Source organism: Penicillium hispanicum (genome assembly GCF_028827665.1).
Source record: "Penicillium hispanicum strain IBT 35686 chromosome Unknown utg000001l_segment0_segment0, whole genome shotgun sequence".
Lineage (NCBI taxonomy): Eukaryota > Fungi > Ascomycota > Eurotiomycetes > Eurotiales > Aspergillaceae > Penicillium > Penicillium hispanicum.
Genome location: NW_026623193.1, coordinates 865864 through 890729, shown reverse-complemented (window position 1 = coordinate 890729; position 24866 = coordinate 865864). Strand labels below are relative to the sequence as shown.

General features: G+C 52.5%; 12 protein-coding genes across 12 annotated transcripts; 7 read left to right on the top strand and 5 right to left on the bottom strand.

Moving 5' to 3' along the window:
• Nucleotides 1–321: 321 nt before the first annotated feature.
• Nucleotides 322–865, bottom strand: mbf1 (multiprotein-bridging factor 1; the record flags this gene model as incomplete). The annotated part of the gene is made up of 2 exons (XM_056939538.1): nucleotides 322–630; nucleotides 707–865. 2 exons carry the CDS (start codon nucleotides 863–865, stop codon nucleotides 322–324), a joined length of 468 nt encoding a protein of 155 aa, XP_056803818.1.
• Nucleotides 866–2374: 1509 nt separating this feature from the next.
• On the top strand, nucleotides 2375–3243 carry N7459_000352 (O-methyltransferase; the record flags this gene model as incomplete). Its single annotated transcript, XM_056939537.1, has 3 exons — nucleotides 2375–2416; nucleotides 2470–3156; nucleotides 3211–3243. 3 exons carry the CDS (start codon nucleotides 2375–2377, stop codon nucleotides 3241–3243), a joined length of 762 nt encoding a protein of 253 aa, XP_056803817.1.
• Nucleotides 3244–4046: 803 nt separating this feature from the next.
• On the top strand, nucleotides 4047–4957 carry N7459_000351 (SH3 domain-containing protein; the record flags this gene model as incomplete). Its single annotated transcript, XM_056939536.1, has 4 exons — nucleotides 4047–4103; nucleotides 4165–4555; nucleotides 4612–4845; nucleotides 4902–4957. 4 exons carry the CDS (start codon nucleotides 4047–4049, stop codon nucleotides 4955–4957), a joined length of 738 nt encoding a protein of 245 aa, XP_056803816.1.
• Nucleotides 4958–5631: 674 nt separating this feature from the next.
• N7459_000350 (uncharacterized protein) lies at nucleotides 5632–6529 on the top strand (the record flags this gene model as incomplete). The annotated part of the gene is made up of 2 exons (XM_056939535.1): nucleotides 5632–6106; nucleotides 6159–6529. The coding sequence occupies 2 exons, from the start codon at nucleotides 5632–5634 to the stop codon at nucleotides 6527–6529; spliced, it is 846 nt and encodes a 281-aa protein (XP_056803815.1).
• A 624-nt stretch (nucleotides 6530–7153) lies between these two features.
• Nucleotides 7154–10727, top strand: N7459_000349 (ankyrin repeat domain-containing protein; the record flags this gene model as incomplete). Its single annotated transcript, XM_056939534.1, has 3 exons — nucleotides 7154–7264; nucleotides 7323–7860; nucleotides 7918–10727. 3 exons carry the CDS (start codon nucleotides 7154–7156, stop codon nucleotides 10725–10727), a joined length of 3459 nt encoding a protein of 1152 aa, XP_056803814.1.
• A 762-nt stretch (nucleotides 10728–11489) lies between these two features.
• Nucleotides 11490–12850, top strand: N7459_000348 (AIM24 family protein; the record flags this gene model as incomplete). The annotated part of the gene is made up of 5 exons (XM_056939533.1): nucleotides 11490–11526; nucleotides 11591–11608; nucleotides 11662–12120; nucleotides 12221–12570; nucleotides 12632–12850. The coding sequence occupies 5 exons, from the start codon at nucleotides 11490–11492 to the stop codon at nucleotides 12848–12850; spliced, it is 1083 nt and encodes a 360-aa protein (XP_056803813.1).
• Nucleotides 12851–13124: 274 nt separating this feature from the next.
• On the bottom strand, nucleotides 13125–13799 carry N7459_000347 (DJ-1/PfpI family protein; the record flags this gene model as incomplete). The annotated part of the gene is made up of 1 exon (XM_056939532.1): nucleotides 13125–13799. The coding sequence occupies one exon, from the start codon at nucleotides 13797–13799 to the stop codon at nucleotides 13125–13127; it is 675 nt and encodes a 224-aa protein (XP_056803812.1).
• A 775-nt stretch (nucleotides 13800–14574) lies between these two features.
• On the bottom strand, nucleotides 14575–15866 carry N7459_000346 (translation initiation factor eIF2 subunit beta; the record flags this gene model as incomplete). The annotated part of the gene is made up of 5 exons (XM_056939531.1): nucleotides 14575–14741; nucleotides 14797–14805; nucleotides 14858–15460; nucleotides 15526–15637; nucleotides 15855–15866. The coding sequence occupies 5 exons, from the start codon at nucleotides 15864–15866 to the stop codon at nucleotides 14575–14577; spliced, it is 903 nt and encodes a 300-aa protein (XP_056803811.1).
• A 394-nt stretch (nucleotides 15867–16260) lies between these two features.
• N7459_000345 (uncharacterized protein) lies at nucleotides 16261–16694 on the top strand (the record flags this gene model as incomplete). The annotated part of the gene is made up of 2 exons (XM_056939530.1): nucleotides 16261–16531; nucleotides 16591–16694. 2 exons carry the CDS (start codon nucleotides 16261–16263, stop codon nucleotides 16692–16694), a joined length of 375 nt encoding a protein of 124 aa, XP_056803810.1.
• A 1308-nt stretch (nucleotides 16695–18002) lies between these two features.
• N7459_000344 (uncharacterized protein) lies at nucleotides 18003–20982 on the bottom strand (the record flags this gene model as incomplete). The annotated part of the gene is made up of 4 exons (XM_056939529.1): nucleotides 18003–19354; nucleotides 19417–19486; nucleotides 19542–20125; nucleotides 20565–20982. 4 exons carry the CDS (start codon nucleotides 20980–20982, stop codon nucleotides 18003–18005), a joined length of 2424 nt encoding a protein of 807 aa, XP_056803809.1.
• Nucleotides 20983–21626: 644 nt separating this feature from the next.
• N7459_000343 (RNA recognition motif domain-containing protein) lies at nucleotides 21627–22474 on the top strand (the record flags this gene model as incomplete). Its single annotated transcript, XM_056939528.1, has 5 exons — nucleotides 21627–21646; nucleotides 21792–21864; nucleotides 21954–22060; nucleotides 22132–22355; nucleotides 22419–22474. 5 exons carry the CDS (start codon nucleotides 21627–21629, stop codon nucleotides 22472–22474), a joined length of 480 nt encoding a protein of 159 aa, XP_056803808.1.
• A 562-nt stretch (nucleotides 22475–23036) lies between these two features.
• Nucleotides 23037–24316, bottom strand: N7459_000342 (gamma-glutamylcyclotransferase; the record flags this gene model as incomplete). Its single annotated transcript, XM_056939527.1, has 5 exons — nucleotides 23037–23576; nucleotides 23636–23720; nucleotides 23944–24019; nucleotides 24104–24135; nucleotides 24222–24316. The coding sequence occupies 5 exons, from the start codon at nucleotides 24314–24316 to the stop codon at nucleotides 23037–23039; spliced, it is 828 nt and encodes a 275-aa protein (XP_056803807.1).
• Between the last annotated feature and the right edge of the window lie 550 nt (nucleotides 24317–24866).

The following is a 24866-nucleotide window of genomic DNA, read 5'->3' as shown; positions in this document are numbered from 1 at the left end:
CCATACCCTCGCGTCTCCCGTAAATCTTCAATATTCAAAGCTACGGTATTGGGAAACCAGATGGGGGGAAATCAGTTGGGAATAATAGAGGTATCTCATTTGTACATTTTTCATGAAAATTTTCTCTAAGCCCATTCCCATGCAAGGTCAGCGCTAATCCGACCAGCAGAAAAGAAACCCATTCCAGAAAGAGGACATGACAGTCATCAAAAACCACCAAAAGGTCGAAAAGTCACAGAAATAAAACGATGCAGAACTTTGTATTTGTCCCGGTCTCATCCCCGTAGAAATCAAAGTCGCGGGCTCACCCCCGATGCGAGATTACTTCTTCTTGGGGAACTTTTCTGCACCGATGTCACTCCCACGGAGCTTGACGTTCAGCACACGCTCCATGGCACCGAGGACCTTTTGGTCGGGGGTGGCGGTGCCGCGCTCGAAGTCCTGGATGACGGTGACGGTGGTGTTGCACTTGGTGGCGAGGTCCTTCTGGGTCATCTTGTACTGGCCATCGTTGCGGCGCTTCTTGATGGCGTCTGCGACTTGGTGACCGACGGTCTTGGGCTTGATGATGTCGTCGCTGCGATCGACCTTGGTCAGGTGCTGGCCCTCGGGGGCGCCGGACTTCGCGGCCTGTGGGGGGTAGAATGGTTAGTCGAAGATCGCTGGGCGTGGGCCTCAGGTAAGAGTTTGGGAATATTTCACGTACCAGGTTACCGGTGGTGTACTTCTTTTCAGCTCCGATGAGAGTGCCAGAGCGCTGGGCAGCGTTCAGAGCGCTCTTGCCCTTGACCACGGTCTCGCGGGGCGCGGCACCAGCACCACGGTGCTTGGAGCCAATCTTGGTGACGGAGTCCCAGTCGCTCATTATGAAAGGATGCAAGGGTATTCGGAGGGTGTGGGATAGTTGAGAATCGAGAATAGGCGGGGGTGGGAGAAGTGGTATGACGCTGCTCGTGTGAGGTTGAAGATGCAATTTATATGGCCACAGAAGCTTCTCGAGAGGGGAGTCCCGCGCTAGTCCCGTCTTGGATTAGTGCGGGCCAGCGGGCATTGCAGTTCGCCGGGATTATCTCCGTATACTTCGAATCGTTATCAAGTGTACTTCAGATGAATATCCTGCTTAATGTCTAGAACGATGCCAGTGTCTACTCTGTAGATATCTGGCGCTGTGTGGGATCCGAAGGGGCATCGTGTGTCAAGGCGATTCGGGTGGCCTATGATGTCGCCACAGTGCTCACAGCAAAAGCCCCTCGATCTCCAGACTCTAGGGATCTATGGTTCCGATGACCAATCACTCATGTCGATTCATTGTGTCTTCTTTCCCTGCCATTTGACTAGACTCCTTTCTATGTAGAACTTCTTTCGTCTGCATTGGCGGGTTGAACGGGATGGCATTCTCGACCCACTTGATGTCATACTTCTGGGGCTGCGCAGGCTGAGCGAAAGAGAAACACTCCGCGCATGATTGAACGCTACATATGCCAATAGCCACCTGTCTGTAGTCTGTGAATCATAGTCATGATGACTCACTTTTCACAGAGGTTTATAGACGTCCATAGCACGATATCCACATCGCCCTTCCTGTCCTATTCCGGTCCCCGACTTTCCCCACAACGAGGCTCAGCCGCGATAGTTAGTTGTATGTCGTGATCAAAACACTAGACCGATAGAATGTTTGCAATGTAGATTCACGCCGCTTCTATGGGTACTTCTTAGTCTACTTTAAAAGCGAAGTAACTTTTAAACAACTTTGTCTACGAAAGATTACCTAGATAAGTATATTTCCAAGCATGCCCTCTCTACGTCAGGACATTACTCTAGATCTTGGGGATATCTAATCCCGCTACCTGGAGTTAACGAGAAAGCCACACTCCAAACTAACCATTTTGTATTAGTTCTTGGCCCTGAATCATGTCAGATATACATATTTTGACCTGTAAGGATGAAGCGCAAGGCTCAGGATACACCCGATAACTCCGGAGCGCGGGTGCTTCAGCCCCGACTACGTTCGAAGGCGACCCCGAAGTCCGTTAATAATGTGCTAACGGGGCATTAGTGAAGCCATGTGATTATTTAAGAGTATTCATGTCTAGACAAACTGGTCTGCACACTATCCGACTCCACGGTGTAAATCGCCGGGGTCGGATTTAAGCGTTCGGTCGGTCCTTGGATGCTCGCCACTCCGTTGGGTAAATTCCGAAATGATGCCTCCGAGGCTGTATGACATGGGTAGTTATATAAACCATGAAGATGAAGGTCAAGGATCATTCATCAAATTGGAAGCAATTCACGTATCAACAAAGTATCCCTTTCAAAACGTGACACCTCTCTTTCACATATGATTCGATTTGCTTCTACTCTCACACGATCCATCATGCCTCGCCTACACGCTCCCCCTGCCACCGCCTTCGCTCTTGTGAGTTCTTTCCCCCACAGGTCTTTGAGTATGGCAGTTCTGACGTCGTGTAGGATGGGCGCGAGGTTGATCTCCTTCACTACGTCTTTGGACGGCCCGACATCAAACAACTGCACGGCAGTCCGAAGAAAGTCCTCGGGGCCATCGATGACTACCATCGCCAGCACCACCAGCTCATGAACATCGGCCCGAACAAGGGCGGATTTATCACGAATCTCATCGCCGAGCGCCAGCCATCGTCGATGATCGAGCTCGGTGGGTATGTGGGCTATTCTGCCATTCTCTTCGGCGACAGCGTGCGCACCAATGGTGGCAAGGAGTACTTGAGCATCGAGAAGAACCCCGAGATGGCCGCCGTCGCAAACACGCTCGTGGATCTGGCCGGTCTCCGTGACTTTGTGCGCATTATCGTTGGCTCCAGCAGCGAGACGCTGAAGGAGCTGGTCCTCGAGAAGAAAAGCCTCCGCCAGGTGGACATGATATTCATCGATCACTGGCAGGAGCTCTACCTGCCCGACTTGTGGTTGCTCGAGGAGCTGAATGTCTTGGTACCCGGAAAGTCGATGTTGGTGGCGGATAACGCGATCATGCCTGGTGCGCCTGAGTATCTCAGATGGGTGAAGGCAACGCCCGAGCAGAAGAAGGAAATCATTCAGAAACTGGATGTGGGATCGCTTCGGCCGAACCCGAACCTCAAGTATGAGACTTCGGTCCCGGAGTTCGACACGGATTTTGGCAAGGTAGGTCTTCCCTCGCGTTCATGGTCTAGGGGTGTTGGGACTAATGATCGATAGGATGGTGTCGCGGTCACCAAGGTCATCGAGTAGGTCAGCAATAATGGTTTTAGGCTGGTCTACAGCGCCCAGCATGATGGTCTACGGGGGCAGTCATACTTTCAGAGTCAAGTCTCGACGTGATGAGATCGTAGAGACTCAAAGGACCTTCCCAGTTTATCCTTTTTCTTATACAGTCGAATTCCAATTTGTATTTGAAGGAGGCCAGTTTCTCTTATGAAAGCGGTGTTTAATCACCAAATCTCAATAAACCACAAGGCTACCGTGAGGGCTTACAGTAACCGCTGCATAGAATCAAATGGCAACGGGTCGAGAACCAGATTGAAAGGACTCGCTGCGGAGTTTCTGAGGTTTTGAAATTTTTTACAGTCAGTTTAAAGTTCATAGCAATATCGGGTTATGAGGATTTCTTCAGGGGAGTTGGCTATAATGCCAGGGACACCTATAAGATCGGTTCGCGTGGGGAAGGCTTTCAACGCCACAATGTCATTGTCCTTGTCGCGTCAACATTTAGTTGGATAATAGGAATTCACAGACCCCCGTCAGTTCTTTGTCTGCTTAAACTATTGATTGATTAGATATAGCATCACTCCTCTTACTTGGTACGATTAAATAGAGTACAGAATGGAGAGCAACCCAGGCCAATTGCACTCGGCACTCATGGGCGATTCTTGGCCTCCAAGGCAGATGCGAACAACTGAAACCAAAACCTCCCGACGCTTCCTCCATCTCCACCATCTTCCCATCCCGATCCCCCTGTCTTCAGCACGACCGATCGCCTTCCTTTCGCGCATAACAAACCCCTTCCTCGAATTCGAGAATCGCAGCCCCACACCATGGCGAGCGAGTTCAAGTCGGCCATGACCACCCGGTCGCTCCGCATGGTCCGCACCGTATGTGATTCCCAACCGCCCCCGAGTCGCCCCGGATCGCAACTGATGTGAAACGATGTAGGAGTTGGAATTCCTGGCCGATGCCTCGGTCATCACACCGCAGCTGCTGTCTTATATCCTCTCGGAACTCCCTGGCGAGTCGGACGTTCGTTCGCTGGGCCAGCAACAGCAACCTACACCATCGCCTCAGCCGGTCCCTGTGCAGGCGCAGCCCCCTCCAGCCCAGTACTCGCCTCCTGCGCCGGAGCCAGTCACCGCACCGATCAACGAGAAACCCCCGATTCACAATCAATATGCCCCGCCGCCGGTTCAATCCCCACCGGCCTACAATCAAGTCCCGCCTGCCCCAACCCTCGCTACTGCTCTGTACGACTTTAACCCAATCAATGAGGGAGATCTGGCTTTATTGCGGAAGGACCGCATTCAAGTTCTGGAGCGCATAAATGGCGACTGTACGTTTTGGATTGCAGCCCCATAGGGTCGGTGCTGAGCTAATAGGCAATTATAGGGTGGAGTGGTCGCAATGAGCGCACCGGCTTGGATGGGATATTCCCTAGAAGCTATGTGGATATCCTGGATGAGAAGGCCCCAGCCTTCTCACCTCCACCGACCAACTATGGAAACATGCCCTTGGAGGTCAGCCAAGGTGGACCTTCGGCCACCCCCAACCCCAGCGACCCTAACAAGCCGAACAAGTTTGAGCAGGGTGGTAAGAAGTTTGGCAAGAAGCTTGGAAATGCTGGTACGTGCCTATCCTTGATCGTCATATAGATTTGATATCTAACTTTGTTTTTCTAGCAATCTTCGGTGCCGGTGCTACTGTCGGCTCTAACATTGTGAACAGCATCTTCTAGACTCTTGAGATAACTTCTCGGTTTTTCGTTTCGCCTCACACAAGGCTAGCGCACCTCTGGATCGCTTATCTTTTTTTTTTTTATCACTCATTCAATCGGCGTTGGTGGGTTGGCTTTGTTTTGGGAAGTTGGGCTGGGAACACGAACAGCACCATGGGAATATACGTGACTGTTTTTAGGGCTGCGAGACGCTTCGAGCTCTTGCATTCTCGGGAAATAGACAGCTCAATCTCAGCAACCAACGCTGGTCAAGTTGATCGGCTTAACTCAGAATGTCATCAGACTACGATCAATCGAATTTGGACCTTAGTGGTGTCACGACCTGCTCGCTGAGAATTGAGATTCATAAATAGACCCTTGCCTTGCCTTCGTATCACGTTGGCGACTGCATTCCGGTCTTCCGGGCTAGCAAGTATCCTGGGTCCTGACGGGAGGCCATTGAGTTGCCTTCGATTTATCCTCTTTTCCCACTCCAAAGACGCAACCCACTGGACGCCTATAAAATCCAGCGCGTCCCCAAGTTGCTCATTATTTCCCACATTGACCGGGTGTCAGAATGTGGTTCTCGATCCGTTTTGCGCTGCTGGCTTTAGCGTGAACTACCCTGGGTCACTTGAACGAGAGCCACAAAGCTCAGCTATCAACACGCTGCGCCCGCCGTGTTGCAGGGCTAAATGCGAAACGCTGGAAGAGGAGCTTCACGGGACTCGCTGCTGGCAACGGTACGATGCCATCCATCGACAGAGACGCCATACTATGAGGTGATCCAAAATGATACCTGCGTGCTCACACCGGTGGTGACACCGGGTGCCTATTACTGGCCTCGGTCTCAGCTTCTCCGCCAGGACATGATCGAAACACAAACCGGTGTGCCGCTATGGGATGTCGGTGTTCTCGATATGGCTACCTGCGCACCTTTGGCGGGAGCCATGGTGGATCTATGGCAGTGCAATGCCACTGGGAGCTATTCCAGCTTTACCGGAAACTCACCTAACACCTTGTTGTCTGATACTCTTTCTCGAGAAGGAAAGAGCCAGACGGATTTCAAAGTGGGCGCGACGGATATTCACACCGATTCTGAGACATGGCTGCGTGGAATGTGGCCAACTGATGAACATGGGCTGATGCAGATGAAGACAATATTCCCAGGTGCCTGATCCTATTTGCCAAGTTCAAGACCTTCATTAACTCGTTTAGGCAGGATTCTATATTCAAGGAGCTATCCATATCCACGTCCAGGTACATACAAATTGGACCCTGGGTAGTAATGGGACTCTGGCAACGAAAAGAACTGTGAGCACTGGCCCATTGTATTTCGACGAAGATATCGAGCAAAGGGTCATGGCCATAGAGCCGTACACCTCTCACACGGAGATTCAACGAGTACGCAACTCGGATGACTCGAACTTTCCCAATGCCTCACAAAATGGCTATAACCCTATCACCTCAGGGATTCTGTTAGAACCGGGCGACATCTCGAAGGGTTTAATTGGGTACATCACACTGGGCATCGATACTACCATTGGCGATGATGGATTCTCTACTCTAGATCTGGTGAATAGCCCGCTGTAGTCCTCTCGAGGGAGAAATTATTCTGCATATTCTTCGCGGTCGGTTAGGGGATCTTAAAATAGAAGGAGCAGACCGCGCCTGCTCAAATTCAACCAGAAAGGTGTGGATGATGCTTCTATATTAAGCGGCCATGCACATGCAACTCAGAGCCACTTCATCCCAATACATTCAGCCACATGTCGCTCAGAAATGAAGGGACAAACACACCACAAACTAAGCAGCAAGCCATCAACGCGCTTTGGTCTCTGGCGCGCAGATTTGAAGCTGGAGAAGGAATCTAGACCCCACCGTCTGTGGCGTCCGCTCCTGCGGGACGCAACTAGCGCAGTGACAACGTGCGGTACCCTGGCGGGCGCAGCGCTTACGTGCATGCACTAGGTACTTTAGTGGTTTCAACTCTGGGGGAAATAAGGGCCGTGATCAGAATATGATTAGTCCTGGGATTTCGCAGGGCAGTTCGCAAGGCGAATGCCCCACTGCCGGTCTCTCGTCTCCCGAAATGATCGGCAACAGGAGGCTTGCCCGGGCGGTTAGCGGAAGATATAAGGGTAATGGTGGTGGCTATTGCAGATAACAGAGAATTTATAGCCCCTATTTTGATGATGCCTTTATGATGCTTTTATGATGCCCTGTTATAGCAGTGTTTACTTGTCGTTGTTGCTTGTGTTGATTTGTTCGCCTGTTGTGTTGGCTGATGATTGGGAGGACTTCACCAACAATCTTGCCACGGACTTGGTGAGTTGAAATGGCGAGAGCGAAGACGACTAGGACCATGTTCACTGATACATACAAGGCACCCCTCATCACACTATTCGGTGAACGTCTCACGAAACAGTTCCTCTCCGAGTCGATCAACCTATTGGACAACTTTATTTTTGCTCTGGCGCCACTTGGAGTCTTGACCGCAGTAGTCTCCGTCATCCGAGTGCGCGGCAGTCCCTCTCTCAAAGCATTCGTCGGACGAGCACAGGAAGGCCCTGCTGAAGCTGAGAGTGAGCTTCTACCCTGTGTGTCGGAGTCGACGGGCGAACTCTTCAACGAGGGTGGCATCTCTCGGGTCTTTGGCAGACCGAAAATCTTAGAGCTTGTGACTTGGGAGAATAAAGAAGCTGGTCCTGATGAGGAATCTATAGAGATTGGGACATTGTTTAATGCTGTTCGACACGATGGCTGGTCTGCAAAGAGACCGACTCTCTCCGAGCCAGACTCATGGGATGATCGAATAAAGCCTGATCTGGCTATCCCGAACTTGTCATTGAACAAAGGCATCAAGCGACGAGGCCACCTATGGTTCCATTGTGCTGCTATACTGGGTGTTTTACTTCAAGTCGGTGGGTTCGATCTCATGAGAAGCGCATGGTAAAGGTCTGGTCATCTAACGACCCCAGGCGTTGTAATCTACGCCGCAATCACAGTATTCATCTTTCCACAGTCTTTCCAAGTGAATGGGAAAGCTGTGGACAGCTACGCATTCCCATTTTACGTCGTTGGTACCGTCTTTCTCTTCATTGGCATGTTTTACTGTGCGGTTCTTATCGAGCGTTCGTCGGAACAGTACTACTTCGAACCCAAGAACTCCAGCAAGATTTACTGGCTTCAGCCTGGGAACCAATACGTTGGAGATCAAGTGTTCAATGCATTCATCGCCGAGTCGACCATGACTACGAACATGAAGTACATCAAGTCAACACGAGTTCAAACGCACGATGGCGGACAAGTCGAGATCTATACGACGCTGCTAATTACCATGCTTGGATTCATCCTGCAATTCATTGGGGAAAGAGGACTCCATGCCTCTGTCATCCTCGCCCAGTTGGGTGCAACCTTCGTCATGTCTGTCTTACGAACTTGCCTCCGCACAGAGCGGATGACACCCGACGAGAACATGCTGTCAAAGGACGAACAGGAACTCGTTACCCTAGAGAAACAGGAGCTGGACGCGTTCACCTTTCATCTCAAGAACGTCGAATCCTTCACCCTTGTTTCTGTCGCCAGTCCAGATATTTCAACACAAGATCTTGACTTCGCGGCGCATCCGACTGTGAATCAACTGATTAAAACAAGACGCCAACTTGCCGGCCTCACAAACGGTGCGCCGGACGGTTCGAGTGCTCCATGGGGGGACACGCCCACTCGCAAGGCGGCTCAAAGCCTGGCCCAAGCAATGATGGCAACCATGGTCGTGCTGTCCAGTTGGGGCCATCATTCCAAAGGATTCAAGCCCCATCTTACTTTCGAATATAAGTCCACTTCCCCAAAAGCAACGGAGGCTATCGTGGGTACCTACTGCGTTGACCTGCTGAAGCGGTATAATTCCGTCGGCTGGCAGGTAGATCCAAACGAGTTGGAAGCCATGATAGGTCTATGGACGTGGTCACTGTACAGGGACGACAAACGCTGGCGTGGTCCACTGACTCGCATGGTTGGACTGTCCAAGTCACAAGCAATGAGCGAGGAGACGTTTCGTTACTTCCACAAGTGGATGTACCGGATCACGCCATTGCAACCGTGCTCTGCGAGCCAGGTCGACGTGTCGCAACGGCTCTTTGGGCTTGGATCAGATAAATGGGGCTCGGACACAGGAGACCCTGCTGATCCTAGGATCCTAATGGTCAGCACAAACAACAGATTGGAGAAGATGGTGGCCCAGGACATCTATATCCACTTTTTGAGTGAGGCTCTTGCCGACGTCCGTGATCTCGGTGGAGACATCGATATGGTCCCTGACCTGCATAACTCCTGGCTCGTCCAATCCAGTCGCATCGGAGCCTTGGTGCAATGCTTCGAAGAGTCGAATCTCGGCTCGATGGAAGATGCGCTGCTCTGCATTGTGCCCGTGCTTAAGCATCTCGGTATTCTTCCAGAGCTTGGGGCTCATTCCTCTTCAGTTCGACAACGTACAGAGCAATTCGTGAAGAGCAGACAGTGGGATACTGCATTCTCCCTGGTCCGTTGGTTCTGTGTCCGAACTTCAGGCTCCGAATTCGAACAGTCGATGTACGAGCTTGGATCTCTCTGTCGACGCGCATTGGTCGACAACAACACGCTTGTTCGCGAAAGTGGCTTCGACCAAATATGCGACATCCTCAAATCAGATATCCAGCTCGGTCTCTACGTGGATAAACAACAGGCCAGAGGCCCAGCATGGTCGAAAACACAGGGCGAACTAGACTGGTGGCACAGCTTCACTACGCAGTTAGGCTGGGTCCTATGGCGTCTATCTACTAATACACCCACCGGCGATAAGCTTCAATCCGTGCTTGAATCAGTCCAAGCGCCGAGGGACTTCCCAGCAGTAGAATCTGACCAACATGTTACGGAGACGACTCGAGGGATGAGAGCCCTTGAACAATGGCTTACCCACGCTGACAATGACCTCGAATTCGAGCGAGATTTTCCGGGTGATGACGATGCTCTTGGCTTTGAATGGGCTCTCAAAACGGGGAGATACGCAATATTGTACTTCTTCCTGGCCAAATGGGCAGAGCTCAGCTCTGATGCACCGACGCTTGCTCACCATGCATACCTGTACGCGGCAAGAAGCCATTGTCAGTGGGCAATTGAAGTCCTCCGTCGACACGGTGCTGATATCGAGGCCAAGGCTAACAACGGAAGTTCCGTCCTGATGGCCCTCGTCCTGGCGCAAGACCTGGAGGGGATTCTCTTGATAATCCAGAATGGAGTAGATATAGATGGTCGATGTGGTGGGCAATTGACGAGGCCTCTGGATATCGCTGCTCATGAAGGCTACGACAATGTCGTGGAGACACTCCTCCAGCATGGAGCGAGAGTCGAAAGTCTCACCCGGAACACCATGTCTGCACTTTACTGGGCTTGCAGCAATAACAAACCCAGCACTGTTCGGTTGCTATTATCTTACGGAGCCGAGATGGATCCGATTGGACCACGAGGCGCGACGCCACTTTTGACCGCAGTCATGGACGGGCATACCGAGATCGTTGAGATACTTGTTCAGGCAGGGGCTAAACTCAACGCCCGAGATGATAGTGGCCGTACAGCGGTCATGCTGGCGGCGAGATTTGCGCCGATCGAGATCCTCAATCTACTAATTTCTTCGGGCGCCCTTACGGAGCTTCGAGATATCAACGGCATGACTGCTCTGGATCTGGTCACCGAGTTCCCTCGCCCCGAAGCAGCAGCAATCCTGCAAGCGGCAGCTACTCAACCGTCCATTTAATGTTTGGTGACTTGGTGCGGATGAATGATTTCATAATTTGTTTCTATACGGCGCTTGTGTTTTTGAGTCTACGAAGCAGAATACCAGCGAGCGGCAATGAGACATCTGTTGTATACTTCCCGCTAGGTATGGATAAAGAAAACGATCAGGTTAGGGAGTATTTCTTTAAACATCCAAGGACCACTCTAGTGCTATTATTCAGAATTCCTCGTCATCCTTGGCCTGTTGCGGGGATTCATATGTATGGCCAATGAGCGTCGGCAACTGGGGCTGCCGTGCATCGACCGGCTTATCAAGTTGCACCAATCCGCACTCTAAGCGCCCAGGTGGAGTCATTTGTGATTCGGAGACAGGTGATAGAGTCCAAATACGGCCTTCAATTCGTGAGACCGCGGTTGACCATGTCCCCCGCTAATGATAGCCTTGGAGCTCGGAGCTGTTGGGGTTTAAAGCGAGTGAACCGGCGCGAGATTGTCTGTCCGGGACACTTTTCTGCTTCTACCCAAATACCTCTTTTCTCGTGTCTCTTGAAGACTTTCGAAACCATCGGTCTCTGGATTGAACATCCCAGAGGACCCCAAGCCATCGGCTCTCGGATTCTTCTATAACTTTATTGTCTGATGCCCCGCGATCCTGCGAAGGCCGTAAGTCACTCACAATGCCCTAGGAAGGCAGCGTCAAGTTAATGTGGAAGCAGCTCTATTTAATTAGTCGAAGCACAGCTGAGCTGATCGAGTTGTACAACTTATCCCTATCGCCATCATGTCGCAGATGCATTACCCCCCTCCCCCGATGTCCGGTACGTCGTAGATGGCTTCAATTGTTCTCTTGATCAGGTTCCTAACGATTCAAATCCATGATAGCACCGGCACATGTTACATGTAAGTGCATCTTTTCCTTGGCGAGCCTCGCACATCCTGACTTCTGATCATAGCATTTCCGCCGCCGCCCCCTCAGGCTTCACCTGGCTTCGCGCCTCCCAACTTCAGTTATCCTCCCCCGCCAAGGCAATCCCCGCCTTCAAATGGATCGTATCCTGGACCGCCGCCCTCAGTGAGCCCGCCTGCGCCGAGCCCACCTCCTTCGGGTCCACCAGAGAAGCCACCCATCGACCAGGATTCAAAGCCTCCCTTCTATCAACAGAATGCCGCCGCGATTCAGCGCAATGCATCCTTGTCCGGCTCATTTCAGAGTCAGCCCCCTCCTCCAATGACAAGAATGGAACAATATCCCGGAGGTGCACCACCGGTGGGCCAATTCACAGGAGCCAGAGCCACTAACGAGGACGACGTCGGCACTTTCAATGGAGGCAGTTATCGTATAAGCCACCGCGACTCCAACTCCCTCGTCACAATACAACTCGCCATGGGTTGCCCGTTGGCTGCCAAACCTGGTATGTATCCGTGTCAGCTTCCAGTTCCAAATGCGCCTTTTCAGTCTACCGCATCCCGTCCCTCCGCCCTTGGTGTAAAAAAGTCACTGATGATGGCTAGGTGTGATGATTGCTATGTCTACCACTATGACCCTTAGGGGCAATATCTCGTTCGGGTTCAAGAAACTGCTGATCGGAGCTGAGCTGACAATGTCGGAGTATACCGGCCCCGGCGAGCTTTTGCTTGCCCCCTCGGTGCTGGGTGATGTGATCGCTCTTCGAATGAACGGAGAGGAAGAATGGAAAATCGGAAGAGACTCTTTCCTAGCGTCAACAGCTGGTGTCCGACGAAAGTACCAGGCACAAAGCCTTGCAAAGGGCGTGTTCTCTGGAGAGGGCCTCTTTATCTACAAGGTGTCTGGTACCGGACTTCTATGGGTTCAAAGCTTCGGGGCAATCATCAAAAAAGACGTGAGTCCTCTAATTTCATGCGGTTTCTGTGAGCATAATTACTGACCCCATTTTGCTACAGCTCAAGGAAGGAGAAATGTATTACATTGACAATGGCCACCTGGTAGCCTGGAACTGCAAGTATAAAATTGAGCGTGTCGCGTCCGGGGGCATTATTTCGGGACTCAGCTCTGGAGAAGGTCTTGCCTGCAAATTTGAGGGTCCCGGAAGTGTCTATTTGCAGACACGAAACTTGAACGCCTTTGCTGCCCAGATGAAGGTCAGCACCGCCAGTGGCTAAGTTGAAGAATAGCCGGGGTTTTGGCGTGGACTGCAAGAATGACGCGAATGCTGGCCCAGGGATTTGGAGTAGTTTCTCTCCTATGGCCCATGGCATTCAGTTTTGTTGACAACATACGGTTTATGGTTTGCGGTTTAAGTTTTATATCTGCTTGTTATTACTCGTTTCATTCGTTCTATTCGTTGAACTGTACAGCTACCATCTAGAGCTGGTCTCTCAGTCTGAAATGCAAGCGAGCCTCATTCTTGTTACTCTCTTTTCCACAAAACTCTACCTAACACAGCCCATAACGCGCCGCAAAAGGATCATAGCTCAGATCTTCATGCCGCTCATACTCCAGTTCGTCCGCAATCTGCGTTGCCTTTTCTTTCCCATAGACCTCTTCCACCCAAGCCAGCGTCACATCAATGCCCGCACTCACGCCAGATGCAGTCCAGACATTGCCGTCAGTCACCCATCGTGCGCGGGGGATCCAATTCACCCCCGGCGCACGCCCCGCATCCTCCCGGAAATGCATCTTGTTCGTAGTCGCCCGCTTGCCGTCCAACACCCCGGCTCGCGCAGCCAGTCGTGAGCCCGTACACACCGTAATGAGATACTGGAGCCGCGGGTAACTTCCTCGGATATAGGTGACGGCCTCTTGCACCGGTGTGTCGGCGCTGCGTGTGCCCTGGCCCCCGGGAATAAGCAGAACGTCCAAGGGCGGAGCATTCGAGAAGGTGTGCGTGGGCACGACGGACTGCCCGACTGCAGCGGGCATGGCGGGCGAGGTCGTTGTGACGGGGTCCAGAGTGGAAGACAGCAGGCTTAGCGTCAGATGCTCTGTCTGGGAGAGCACGTTGATGCAATCCAGTGGACCGAATGCGTCCAGGGCTTGGAAGCCGGGGAATAAGATCACGCCAATGCGCAGGGGCTCGCTGGCTATATCGTCGTTAGCCATGTGGATCATATGCGAAGCTCAAGGCTGTGGGAATCTATACCGGCCATGATTCTGGAGGTAAGATGAGAAGAACTCTGCAGACAAGCAACCTATACCACGGCGAATAACTGGGCTTGTCAGCTCGGGTTGAAGCGTTGGAGTCGAAGACTGGGGGAATGGTCTAGATCTTCGTTGGAATTCGGCCGCAGTGATGCGAGTGGGTTGTCAAAATCAATGAGAAACCAAGCGCAGCCACGAGTGCAGTCGCATAGTTAACTGCTCACTGGATTGGATCTGCCTGTCCGCTTTATTAGCGCTCCTTTGTATGGGGCCGTGACTCACCTGCGCAGGGACCCGGATTGGGTAGAATAGCAATACAGACTTCGCCTTGATTCCCTTGATCGAGTCCTTCAGAAACTGACACAATGTTTTTACAATCAGCACATGCCACAATCGTATAGACTCATTCAACCAGCTACTTTTGTGAGGTGTCGGGATGAATATATCAACATAGAGCCTCGGCGGGAAGAGCCGGGCAGTCCAAGGACAACAGTTGAGCCATGACAGTGTGGCAGCAAGAATGGAAATGCTCATGTCCTCAGGGGTATGGTCGTATCAGTCCATTTCATAGTAAACCTATTTCCATTCCCAAACCATCTCCTCACGTCACATCCTTGACGGTCGATAATGTATAAGACCAAAGGCCTTTTTCTACCCGCCAATGTTCTAGTCAACGGCCCGCCATAAAGAAGAGGTAAGAAAACAGACTCCTGCCATAAAATGCCAAACCAGACTCTTCTCCTTTTTAACCAGTACGCTTGCGGCGACCGACTTGTCCACGGAAACCGGTCTTGATAGCGGCGACGGACCGACGGGAACCGCACGAGTTGCAAGTGATGAAGTACAGACGATTCTCGCCCTTGTTGAGCTCGGTGTCGGGGCTGCGGCAGGTCTTGCAGGTGACGTACTCGACTGCGGCGTGTTAGTAACTCCGGACGTATACATAGATTCGGGGGATATAATTTACCAATGTATCCTATGGCTAGTTAGCATAATCCAATGAAACGGGGAAAGGGGGTGTTGCTCACGCCTAAGTAGCATCTCAATTTGGCGTTGCTGGAATCGGCCCTTGATGACAAGACGCCGGCTACCGTCCACACTGCCGCTAGTACCCATTTCCGCGAACATGAACTGCATGACGTGCTCGTCCGAACGCTTCATGCGCTTGCAGATATCGGAAATGTTGGCGAAAATCGTACGACGGTTGCCTTCACGCAGACACTGGGGCGGGGGAATCTTGTAGGACTTGGTACCGCCGGACAGAAGATCGGGGTGGTGGCTCGAGATGAGGGAGAAGAATCGGGAGACGAGAAGAGAGTAAGGGATCGTTTGGGTTTCGTCGTGGGCCCAGATTCCCGTGCCAGCCTCGAGGTCGCCTTCGGGCACCGCCTCCTCAGCCGGCTCCTCGCCCTCCTCCTTGTCGATGCCGGCCTCGGCCAGCTTAGCCTCGAAGTCACCGGCGGAAACCTTGTGGGGCTTCTTCTTCTTTTTCTTCAGGGTGGATGCGTCGAACTCGCCCTCGGCGGCGGGGGCCTCCTCGCCATCGGCGGCAGTAGTCTCCTTGGGCTTCTTGGTCTTCTTCTTTTTTGACAGACCCTTGAACATCTCAGTCACCTCGTCGACCTCCTGGTCTGTGATCGATCATAAGTTAGCGGGGCCGCGACTGGAGAGGGTCGACTCGAAGATAGATGCGTACCGGCAGGCTTCTCGGCGGCGGGCGCCTCTGTAACTTGGCCGTTGGTATCCATGATGACCGAGCCTTCGCTGAATGCAACCGACTTGCGCTGCTTCTGGGCAGTCTCGACTTCCTGTTTAAAGAAATCCAGCCGTCAAGTTAGTCCTGGGGCTTGAAAAAAAAATATAAATAGACGGCAAACGAGTGCGTCCAGTGGTCGCTTCACGATCTAACGTATAGCTCAATACTGAGTGCTTCGCCCGACGATCGTGGTGGTTGGCACCGAGGGGTATTGTGCAGAACCAAAGAAAATGTGGGAGGGTCGGTAAAAAGAAACCAGTGTGACGTACGGAGTCCGCCATGTTCTGAGGCTGCAGGATGCGAATCAGTCCACCACCGGGGGTTCAACTGATGCTGGTAGTCGCTGCGGAAATGAGGGATCGAGAAGAGGTCGCAAATGACGAATTTGTCGCTGAAATCCGATCTCCCGCTGGGAGGCGACTCTGTTATCGCGGGACAATGAGCGCACGTGACTGTGAGTCAACGGGTATTACCGGTCACGTGTGGAATTACGTTTGGGGATCAACACCCGCCGGTTAACTTGGACGGCGTCAACCCTCGAGTCTTGCAGAGTCGCCCGGTCCTCACTTCGACAGCTGATGCTTTGATTTCCACCAGGGCAGTCGGCAGGCCACTGCTCCCATAGCTCTCGTTTCCTTGGTTCATCTCTCTTTCGCGTCCATAGAAACCACCGCCATGTCCTCAGACTCTCCTGCCGGGTCTAACCCGTCCTTTTCCATGTCGGCGTACATGGTGCCTTCACCAAACAACGCATACACCTCCGACGATGACGTTGCCTCTCTTCCTTCCGAATCCACCACTGATTCCGATCTGGAAACCTTGTCCGACGACTATTCCGATGCCGAGGCGGAGTGGCAGGAAAGCATCGAGCAGTTGGAGCTGCTTTTGACCATGGTCCTAGTACCATTTATTGGCAAATATCTGGGAAGGCGGTGCGCATATTGGAGTATGTGGGACGCACCTACGATCAAGGATAGCTTGGGCTAACATCCGTTCTCTCTACAGGCTGGACAAGATTCATGCAATGGAAGTACCCGGTCGAAGTTGTCATGAGGAATCCGGCTATCTTCAAGGGCGCGGGCGCTGTCGAGGCCGCTGCCACTCTATGATCACCGCCACACCATCCTTCTAGAATAATTTCTTCCACTACATCACTGCCTTTATGCTGTCACTGTCCAGCAAGACATGAAATGGTTCACCCCACCCAACAGTTCCACAGTCCAGCTCTTTCGATCAAGGACTCAAAATCGCATACTCGTCTACAGAGGGCTTTGCTTAAAGCTTTTGAGAGACTTAATCTGGCGTTTACCCTTCCCCGGCTGTCATCTATCACGACCAAGTGCCGTATTGGTTACCAGAGTCAGGCGGAAATGCATTCCATAAAACACGATCATCAGTTTCAACCCTATTTGCTGATATGTGTGTGAATGCTCTACCCCAAGACTGTTATATACCCAATCAATCCAATTCATTCTGAAGAACGGGCATTCCCCGACTATCATCTCCCCCATGGTCTTCTCAAGCCTTCTGCAGACATAGCCGTACTCTTCCCCGTGGACAATTGTACATCATAGAGGGGAGTACTGTATTCAAATAATGACCAAACCGCTAGTTTCGATATAACTACACAGTCACGCCCGTCGACGCAGCCTCGTCAATCACAGCAACCACATCCTTCGGCACTAAACAAGGGGAAATACCCACCCTCGCACACACGCAAGCGCAACTCCCTCGCCGGGAAGTGCAACCATAACCTCCTGGTATTCGACCTACATTAACACTCCCTGCTTGCAGAGTAGATACGTCGTGGGCACATCACGGTAGCCATCCTAGGTCAGCGGCGTCCAGAAACTAGGTGTAGCATGCGATACCAACGCCGTGACGTGCAGGCAGCACTCTTGTCATCCAGATCGTTGAAGAAGTTATTTCGTGGATCTTTGAGTGTGCAATATCACCCTCTAAAGGGTGAGATGGCGTGTCGGCGTTCGTTCATATAATTCCTGCACGTACAGCCGCAGCCAGCCGATCCTGGCTGGAACCCTTGCGTACGGGATATACATGGGCCGTGATGCATGGGCCGTGATGGCGTAGTCGAGTCTACTTGGAATGAGCAGAAGCGTTCGTTGCTCGCTGGATATGGTGATCTCTGACAGAGAAATGTTACTGGAAACACGGTTGAAAACAGATCATGCAATCATGCACTTGTCGGAGGGCAGATGGGACAGCCTATATTCGTTTCCTCCATGTACCGTGAATATGTTGGTTTCCGACCATAATGCCAAACGCCAGTCAATTAACAAAATGCTGAATTACATGATATTCAGAACAGTCCTTTAGGGGGGGCGTACAAGTAGCCCGCAGGTGGTCATTGTACATATCAAGACTTCCCCAAAGGAAAAGACTACTCGCCCCACACATCAATACAGCCTGTGTTGTCGCCAAAAGCCAGGCGGTACTGTGTGGCTAGGATCAAGAGATGCTGTCGACAGAGCCAGAGTTTGCTTTGGCTGATTGGAGTACGTAGAGTCGAGCCTTTGCCCAAAAAAATCTTCGGGGAACGGGTCATTCTGGGAACGTGAGGGTACAGAGACTTGGCTCAAGTCGACGGAGATATATCGTTGGGAAGAGCAACTGGGAATGGCAAGTGATGAGGAATGCAACTGGTCGACTTTGCTTTGGCCAGGCAGCGGGGAAAGCAACAAGCTATAGTTGGAAGGATTCGCGCTGGAAGATGAAGCAAGACCTTGTTTCTCGAACGTCAATTGTCGGGACGAGGTGTGTTGTTCCTCTGATTGTGCTGGAGCATACTCTGGGCTTTGGCCATCGGAGTTCATAATCTCATTGTAAGTCATATCGAGTGTACGAAAAAAGACCTCGTCGTCGTCTGTGCTCGGCAGATGGATATCCTTGTTGACACGGGAAATAATTGGTCGCGGTGCTTGATTTAGAGACCCACCATTATCGGGATTGGTATATTGGCATGGAGACCTTGAGAATCTTCCATATGGAGGTTCCTTGCTAGGCGAGGACACGGCCCTGTTGACTAGTATGGTATGTGGGCTCAACGAACGTGTCGAGTCTGAGCTCATTGCCTCACCAAAGACGACTTGTGGTATCACTGGGTCAGGTTCTTGTCGATAATCGAGACTGGAAGCCAAGGTTGTCTGACCAGGATCACCACGCTTTGATTCCCAACTCGCCTTTCTACTTTCCAACATTTGTCTCAGTTGTTCCAGGTCACAGTGTCCATCCATTTGATTTGATATGTTTTCATTGACAACCCGAGGTGAAAACAGACCAGAGTGAAGAATGTCCAGTAACTGAGCCTCCACTGCTCGTTCAGACAGGTCCTCAGTGTGCACTGTATCGGGCCACGTGTATGGGGTCGCCGATCCATTCTCTTGGATGGCCTTTGATCCTTGATGTTTGGACCTTGGCCGCTTGGGTCCGGGACTCTCAGACTGGTGATATGCATCATGATCCCCAGTACTGGCAGCATTGTTCAATACAGGCGCATGGCAAGAGATGGACATATCGGTGGGATCTCTCCCCGAATGACATATTGAAGAGGCCTGGTGCCCTCGGCTCGTCGATCCCCTCTCAAGCGGTGTTGGCGATTCGTGGAACGCATAATCGAACAATTTTTGCTGCCGAGCATGCTCTCGTTTCACTGACCGCGTTGATTTGTCTCCAATTGCTTTCGATCTCTCTCTGGACTTTCGAAACTTATGAGACAAGAAGTTGGTTTCAGAGAAAGCTAGATCAGGGACTGTAAGGACGGGAAAGAAAGGTAAGTCGTCGCACATATCTTACAATGACGAAAATCCTTACCACCACGAAACCTGATCGGTGATGAAGCCCTGCCTTTGTTAAAAATGCCCACATTGACGTTAGCTCGTAGCTGTGAATAATGTCAGGAAAAGGGAAGATGAAGGGAGATGGTCATTCATCCTCACTGTCAGTCTTTCGCGGACCACGTTCGAAGCATGGAAGCCATCGTCCATGGTCTGTTTTCTGCATCGCCGCAATCGCTTTGTTTTGCCCTTGTGGGATCGCGACTGACGGTTTCTTGACGACCCAGCAGGCTTGTATTCATACCGATCTTCCCGGGTCTTGCGCCGTGGTCTCCGCTCATAAACGTGATTGAATGTTTCTTGGTCGTTCTGGCCATGGGCTGGATCGCCTGTCAAGGCTCGAGTCTGCTTGGGGAGATGATCGTCTGGCATGCTGGAGTCCGGCAAAAGGATTCTGGGGACAATTTCAGGTATCTCGAGGACAGTCAGTCTCCCATGGGGATCTGAGTCGCCCGGGCTGGTCAGCGACGATGGCATAATGGGATAATGCAAGGCCATACCACGTGCTGTCGGGGAGCTGAGCGTCTCTTCCGACAATGTTGCCAGCCACCGGTTGATCGAAGCGCGACCTGGAGTCTCCATAGACTCGAGAACAGCCATTGCAATGGACTTGAGTGTCACTGCCGCGCTCAAGATTGATTGCGGGGATTCACCACATCCTGCACGTTGCGCGGACTCGAGGGAAGCTGCGATCCACCCCCCTCGCAGATGTGGCCCTCGCCAACATCCTTTGCAATTCTGCTCGCAACTGGCCACTACTCCACTAATCCATCATTTCCCTCATGCCTTCAAGCAAACATGCACTAAGCAAGGAAGACGACGCTCTGCCGGCTACTTGGGTCGCAGCCCTGCTTTTGAAACAAATCCTTTCAACCTCCGAGTCCTCTAAGCGACGATCCTGCGGGCGCTGCAGCGGCTGTTTATCATCACACAAATACCGGCAGAGGCAGATAGACATCGGGTCTGCCAGGCCGATCCATGCGCGGATCCTGCTCGCCCAGCACCGGAGTCCTTCCGATGCACTGTATATACGGCCCAAGCGGTATGTGGGTCGCATCCTACACACGCACCACAGGGATTGGCCATAGATGGCTATTGCGGTCGGACTGGAGCCCAACAATTTACCTGACAGGGCTAAACCAGTGCCGGGGAACCACACCCAGCTCGGTGTGCTGCAGTGCAGTGCAGACTGGCCAGACCGGTCTGGTCGTGGACCGGTCGAATCGGGGCTTCGAGGAAGTCGCCATTCTGATGGTAGTGCATATGCCCCATCCATCTCGCGCGCTGCATGGGACTGCGAGGTACAGTCCCCCAGCTGAGCGCAACTCACCGCGTTCCACTGGAGGGCGTGGAGAGGCCCCGCCTCGTACGCGATGGAGATGGAGATGGAGATGGCTCCCAGGGTTCTCTCGCGGGATGGCCATGCAAGCAACGGCGGTGGGCTTGACGCGGTCCCTTCGCATCTGGTCTGTCGAGTCACCGCAGTTGCAGCTTCTGCAACAGCTCTAGATCTCCGTACAGGGTTATTGCTCGGCGACGGCATCGATGCCGGAACAGCTCAAGCGAGGCCAACTCGGCACAGAAGCAAGTGAGAAGAGGGGCAACACTCAGCTATCAGTCATCGATGCACTGCTAGCGCCCCCCTCTGCGCCCCCCGGTCCTTCAGATCCAGCCTCGGGTGACATCTGATTGATGGATGCGAAGGGGGAGAAGACAAGTGCCCGGACAGGCAGCTGAGTTCAAAGTTCAGACCGGTGGGACGGGGAGCTGCTGGATCTAAGTACTTCCTGCGCATGTCTTCTCATTTCCCCCCACCTTCAACCTTGAATCTTCACCCATCAACCATCTCCCCCTCCACGTCCAACGGCCTCATTCTCTCTGAGTAGTGCGGTATTCCATCATCCACCAGGTCCCAAAATTAGCCCTAGTCAGCCCGCTCAGGTCAGCATCCTATTCAGCCCCCCCTCCGGGCTGCTATTGGCGCAACTGGGAGAGCCATCCCAGGAATGCGGAAGCCCTAAAGGCCGTGGTTGTTACACCGGCTCGACTGCTGACTCGCTCGTTCGGCAACCACTAGGATCTCCCTGCCATCTCTCTCAGCACAACCCCATTTCCTCTCCTTTTGCCGTGTCTGGTCGCTTTTCCCTGACCTGACATATTTTGCTGCCCTTGTCTCGCGTCGCCAACATGTCCAAGCTCTTTGTCCAGTATGTGTTGCAATCCTTTCCTGTCCCCATGATGCATTTCTGTGAAATGAAAATTTCGCCTTTCCCCTGCCGCCTGTCAGCCATTTCCATTCTCGCGCCCTCTTTCCATGTCGCAGACACTGACTTGAAACGAAATCATCTAAAGCGGCCTCTCCTGGCACACTAACGATGACACTCTCCGCGAGGGGTTCCAGCAGTTCGGCGAAATTCAGGAAGCTGTCAGTATTTGCCCCTCCACTCTCCCCGCCCCCACTGATTTCCACATCTCATGCAGCCTGACTCGATCCACCTTCTAACCTTCATATAGATCGTGGTCAAGGACCGTGCGACGCTGCGCAGCCGTGGTTTCGGTTTCGTCCGCTTCGCTACGGAAGCCGAGGCTGATGCCGCCATGAGCGCCATGAACAACCAGGAGTAAGGAGCTCGAGGGTCCTCATCCCTCCATCCGTGACGTGCCCATCTCATCCAGCTGACCCATTCCACAGATTCGATGGCCGCGTGATTCGTGTCGACAAGGCCTTTGATCGCCCCAGCCGTCCCGACGGTGGCTTCCAGGGTCGCGGCGGATACAACCAGCAGCCCGGCAGTGGCTACCAGGGTGGTGGCTTCGGCGGCGGCGGCGGGTACAACCGCGGCGGATATGGCTACAACTCCTACGGCAGCGGTGGAGGCGGCGGCTACGGAGGTGGTGGCTACGGTGGCGGCTATGGTGTGTATCTTTCTTTTTGCTTTTCCTCGTGGTCAGCACGGTTAAGCTAATGGGAACTCACAGGCGGCGGTGCCAATGCCGGCTACGGCGGCGGCGGCGGTGAGTCTTCAGCTTTCTGATCGCCTGTGACCGGGGCGAGATCGGTATTGATGGAGTCGGCACAGGCTGGCGCAACAATAGCCAAGGACCGGCCTCGTCCGAGGCCAACTAAGGTTCCATATGCTCAGGATACCCCATTGACGTCTTCTTCTGCGCGCGGAAAACTTTCTTTGACTGCTTTTGCTACAGAGGTATTCACGAAGCAATGACGGGATCGGGATTTGATGCAATGTGGTTCGGCAGCGGGAGCTTATTCTTTTTTTTTTGTCGGGATTGTTATGTTTCTTATTTCCATTGTGTTTATGCGGAGGACGTCCTGAATGCGAGGCTGGCGGGGTCAATCGGATTCATACATAGGTCTTCATTTGGACCATCATGTCCTAGCAGGGTATCGATGATATCGGTGCTGTCCACATCAAGAACAGTGCCATCATCAATACCCACCAGAATGTGTTCGGGCACCGGTCATCCACCAAGACTGAACTTGATCGGCAGATCTGGTTCATAATCTTCTAGTCTATCGCCATGTCCCATGCAGCCACCCACCCCCCGAATCCAGCACGTAACCACACAATCAGTCCCTCACTCAATCCGATCCCCATGCAGCGACGGCTCTCCCCCAGATGCCACATATCTCTCAACATCCCGTTCAGCCTCCTTCTCCTCCGCCTCGCCCAAGCCCGCAGCCTCAATCGCCTTGACCCGCCTCACCAAATCCGTAACATGCACATCCGCCGACCCCAGCCCAATGCCCTCCAGCGCCTTCTCCAACAGGTACAGGTACTCCGTATTCTTCCCGCTCTTCCCATGCCGCGAGCTAATCACCCGTGCCACATCCTCCGGCGCCCGCTCGCCCGCATCCCGCAGGAACTGCGGGTTACTCGGCTGCCCGATGTACACCATACACACGATCGGCGCCGAGCCCTCTCCACCCGGACCCGTCGCCGCGCTCGACGTCGACTCGCCCGACGTCGCGTGGAACGGCGTGAAGTGCGCCGTGTACCCGTTGATCTCGCGCTCGTCGAGATAGTCGTGGACTTCCTCCGCGTGCGAGGCGGGGATGTGGTACGCGGCGCCCCAGACTTTGCCTGTGGAGTGCTGTTCGGATTCGAGATGGGCGAGCTGGGTTGCATGTTAGCCGTGGGGGGGGCTGTAGGAAGAGGAGTGGAACGCAGGCTTACCGGGTCGTCTAGCGTTTCCCAGAAGTTGCGTTCGATGACCGTTACGACGCGGCCGGGCTTTTCGGGTGTGCCGCGGTGGTCGGCGCTGAAGAGTGTTAGTGTGCGTGTGTGAAGGAAAGAGTAGGAAATGCAAGATTGGGTAAGGTGGTAAGTCCTGCTGCTGCGATGGTGTTCTGGTGAACTTACCTAGCCTGAGAAACGGCACCGTGGTGTTCGTGTCAGCTTTGAATCGTTCTAGACCTGGAGTCCTTGCAGATACCACATAATTATGTGGAGGGGCATATCTACGGGGAATGTGTGGTTCATACCTGCCAGAACCGCCGTACATAGCCGTTGATATAGCCCGGTACTCGTTGATCTGTGTTGAGAAGGTTAGATAGTGTTCTGGTAGAAACCAGTGGATTGAGCGGCAATAATATCAAAAGCTCCTTGAGAGATCTGCTGCGTTTCAGATCCCCGTCAACTCACCAAAGTGTGGTGGTGGCTTCCAGATCAGACTCCTAGGACTACATTAGCATCTGCCCAATCAGAAACGCGGCATGATGGACACCGTATATCCAGAGCTCCAAAGAAACAGATTACTGACCCATAGCCAAATACCCAAAGATCTCCATTGGGAAAATGAGTCTTCCACCTGCGGCCTTCTGGGTGTACTTGGTGCCCCTGCAAATGAGCCGCCATCCTTGCAATCACCGAGGGTGTATGTGCGATGCGGGGCAGGTAAAAGAGCGACGTTCTGGAAACAGTGGCTAGAAATAAGTGAGGTGCGCGATATTAAAGATTTATTCCACGGGGAATATTTGGGGTATAACAACAATATATTTACCTATTATATTTGATGTGCTGGAGGAGAAGTATACAGTAGACGATCGGATGGGTGGTGGTGGATTTTTAAGCGGGACGCGGTCGGTGTCGCAATCAGGAGGGCTCGACCAATTAGAATCACAATTATGCTTGTATTAGTAAACTGCTTGGAACGGTCGGTTTCAAGGTGGGAGCCTTGTACATTATAATAAGAATAGTCACTAGTGAACCAAAATGTCTATTGTATATCCAGTTGGAGGGGTTTGAAGAAACCTAGTGTGGATGTTTTCGTGGTATACTACAGGTCAGCTCTACCACTCGACAACGACAAGAAGTGTTAGTACTGGCAGTTTATATTTCAATCCAGCGTTCTATACAGACTATAGCTGGACTTGATCCAACCATCCCGCCGTGTCATGCTGTCTTG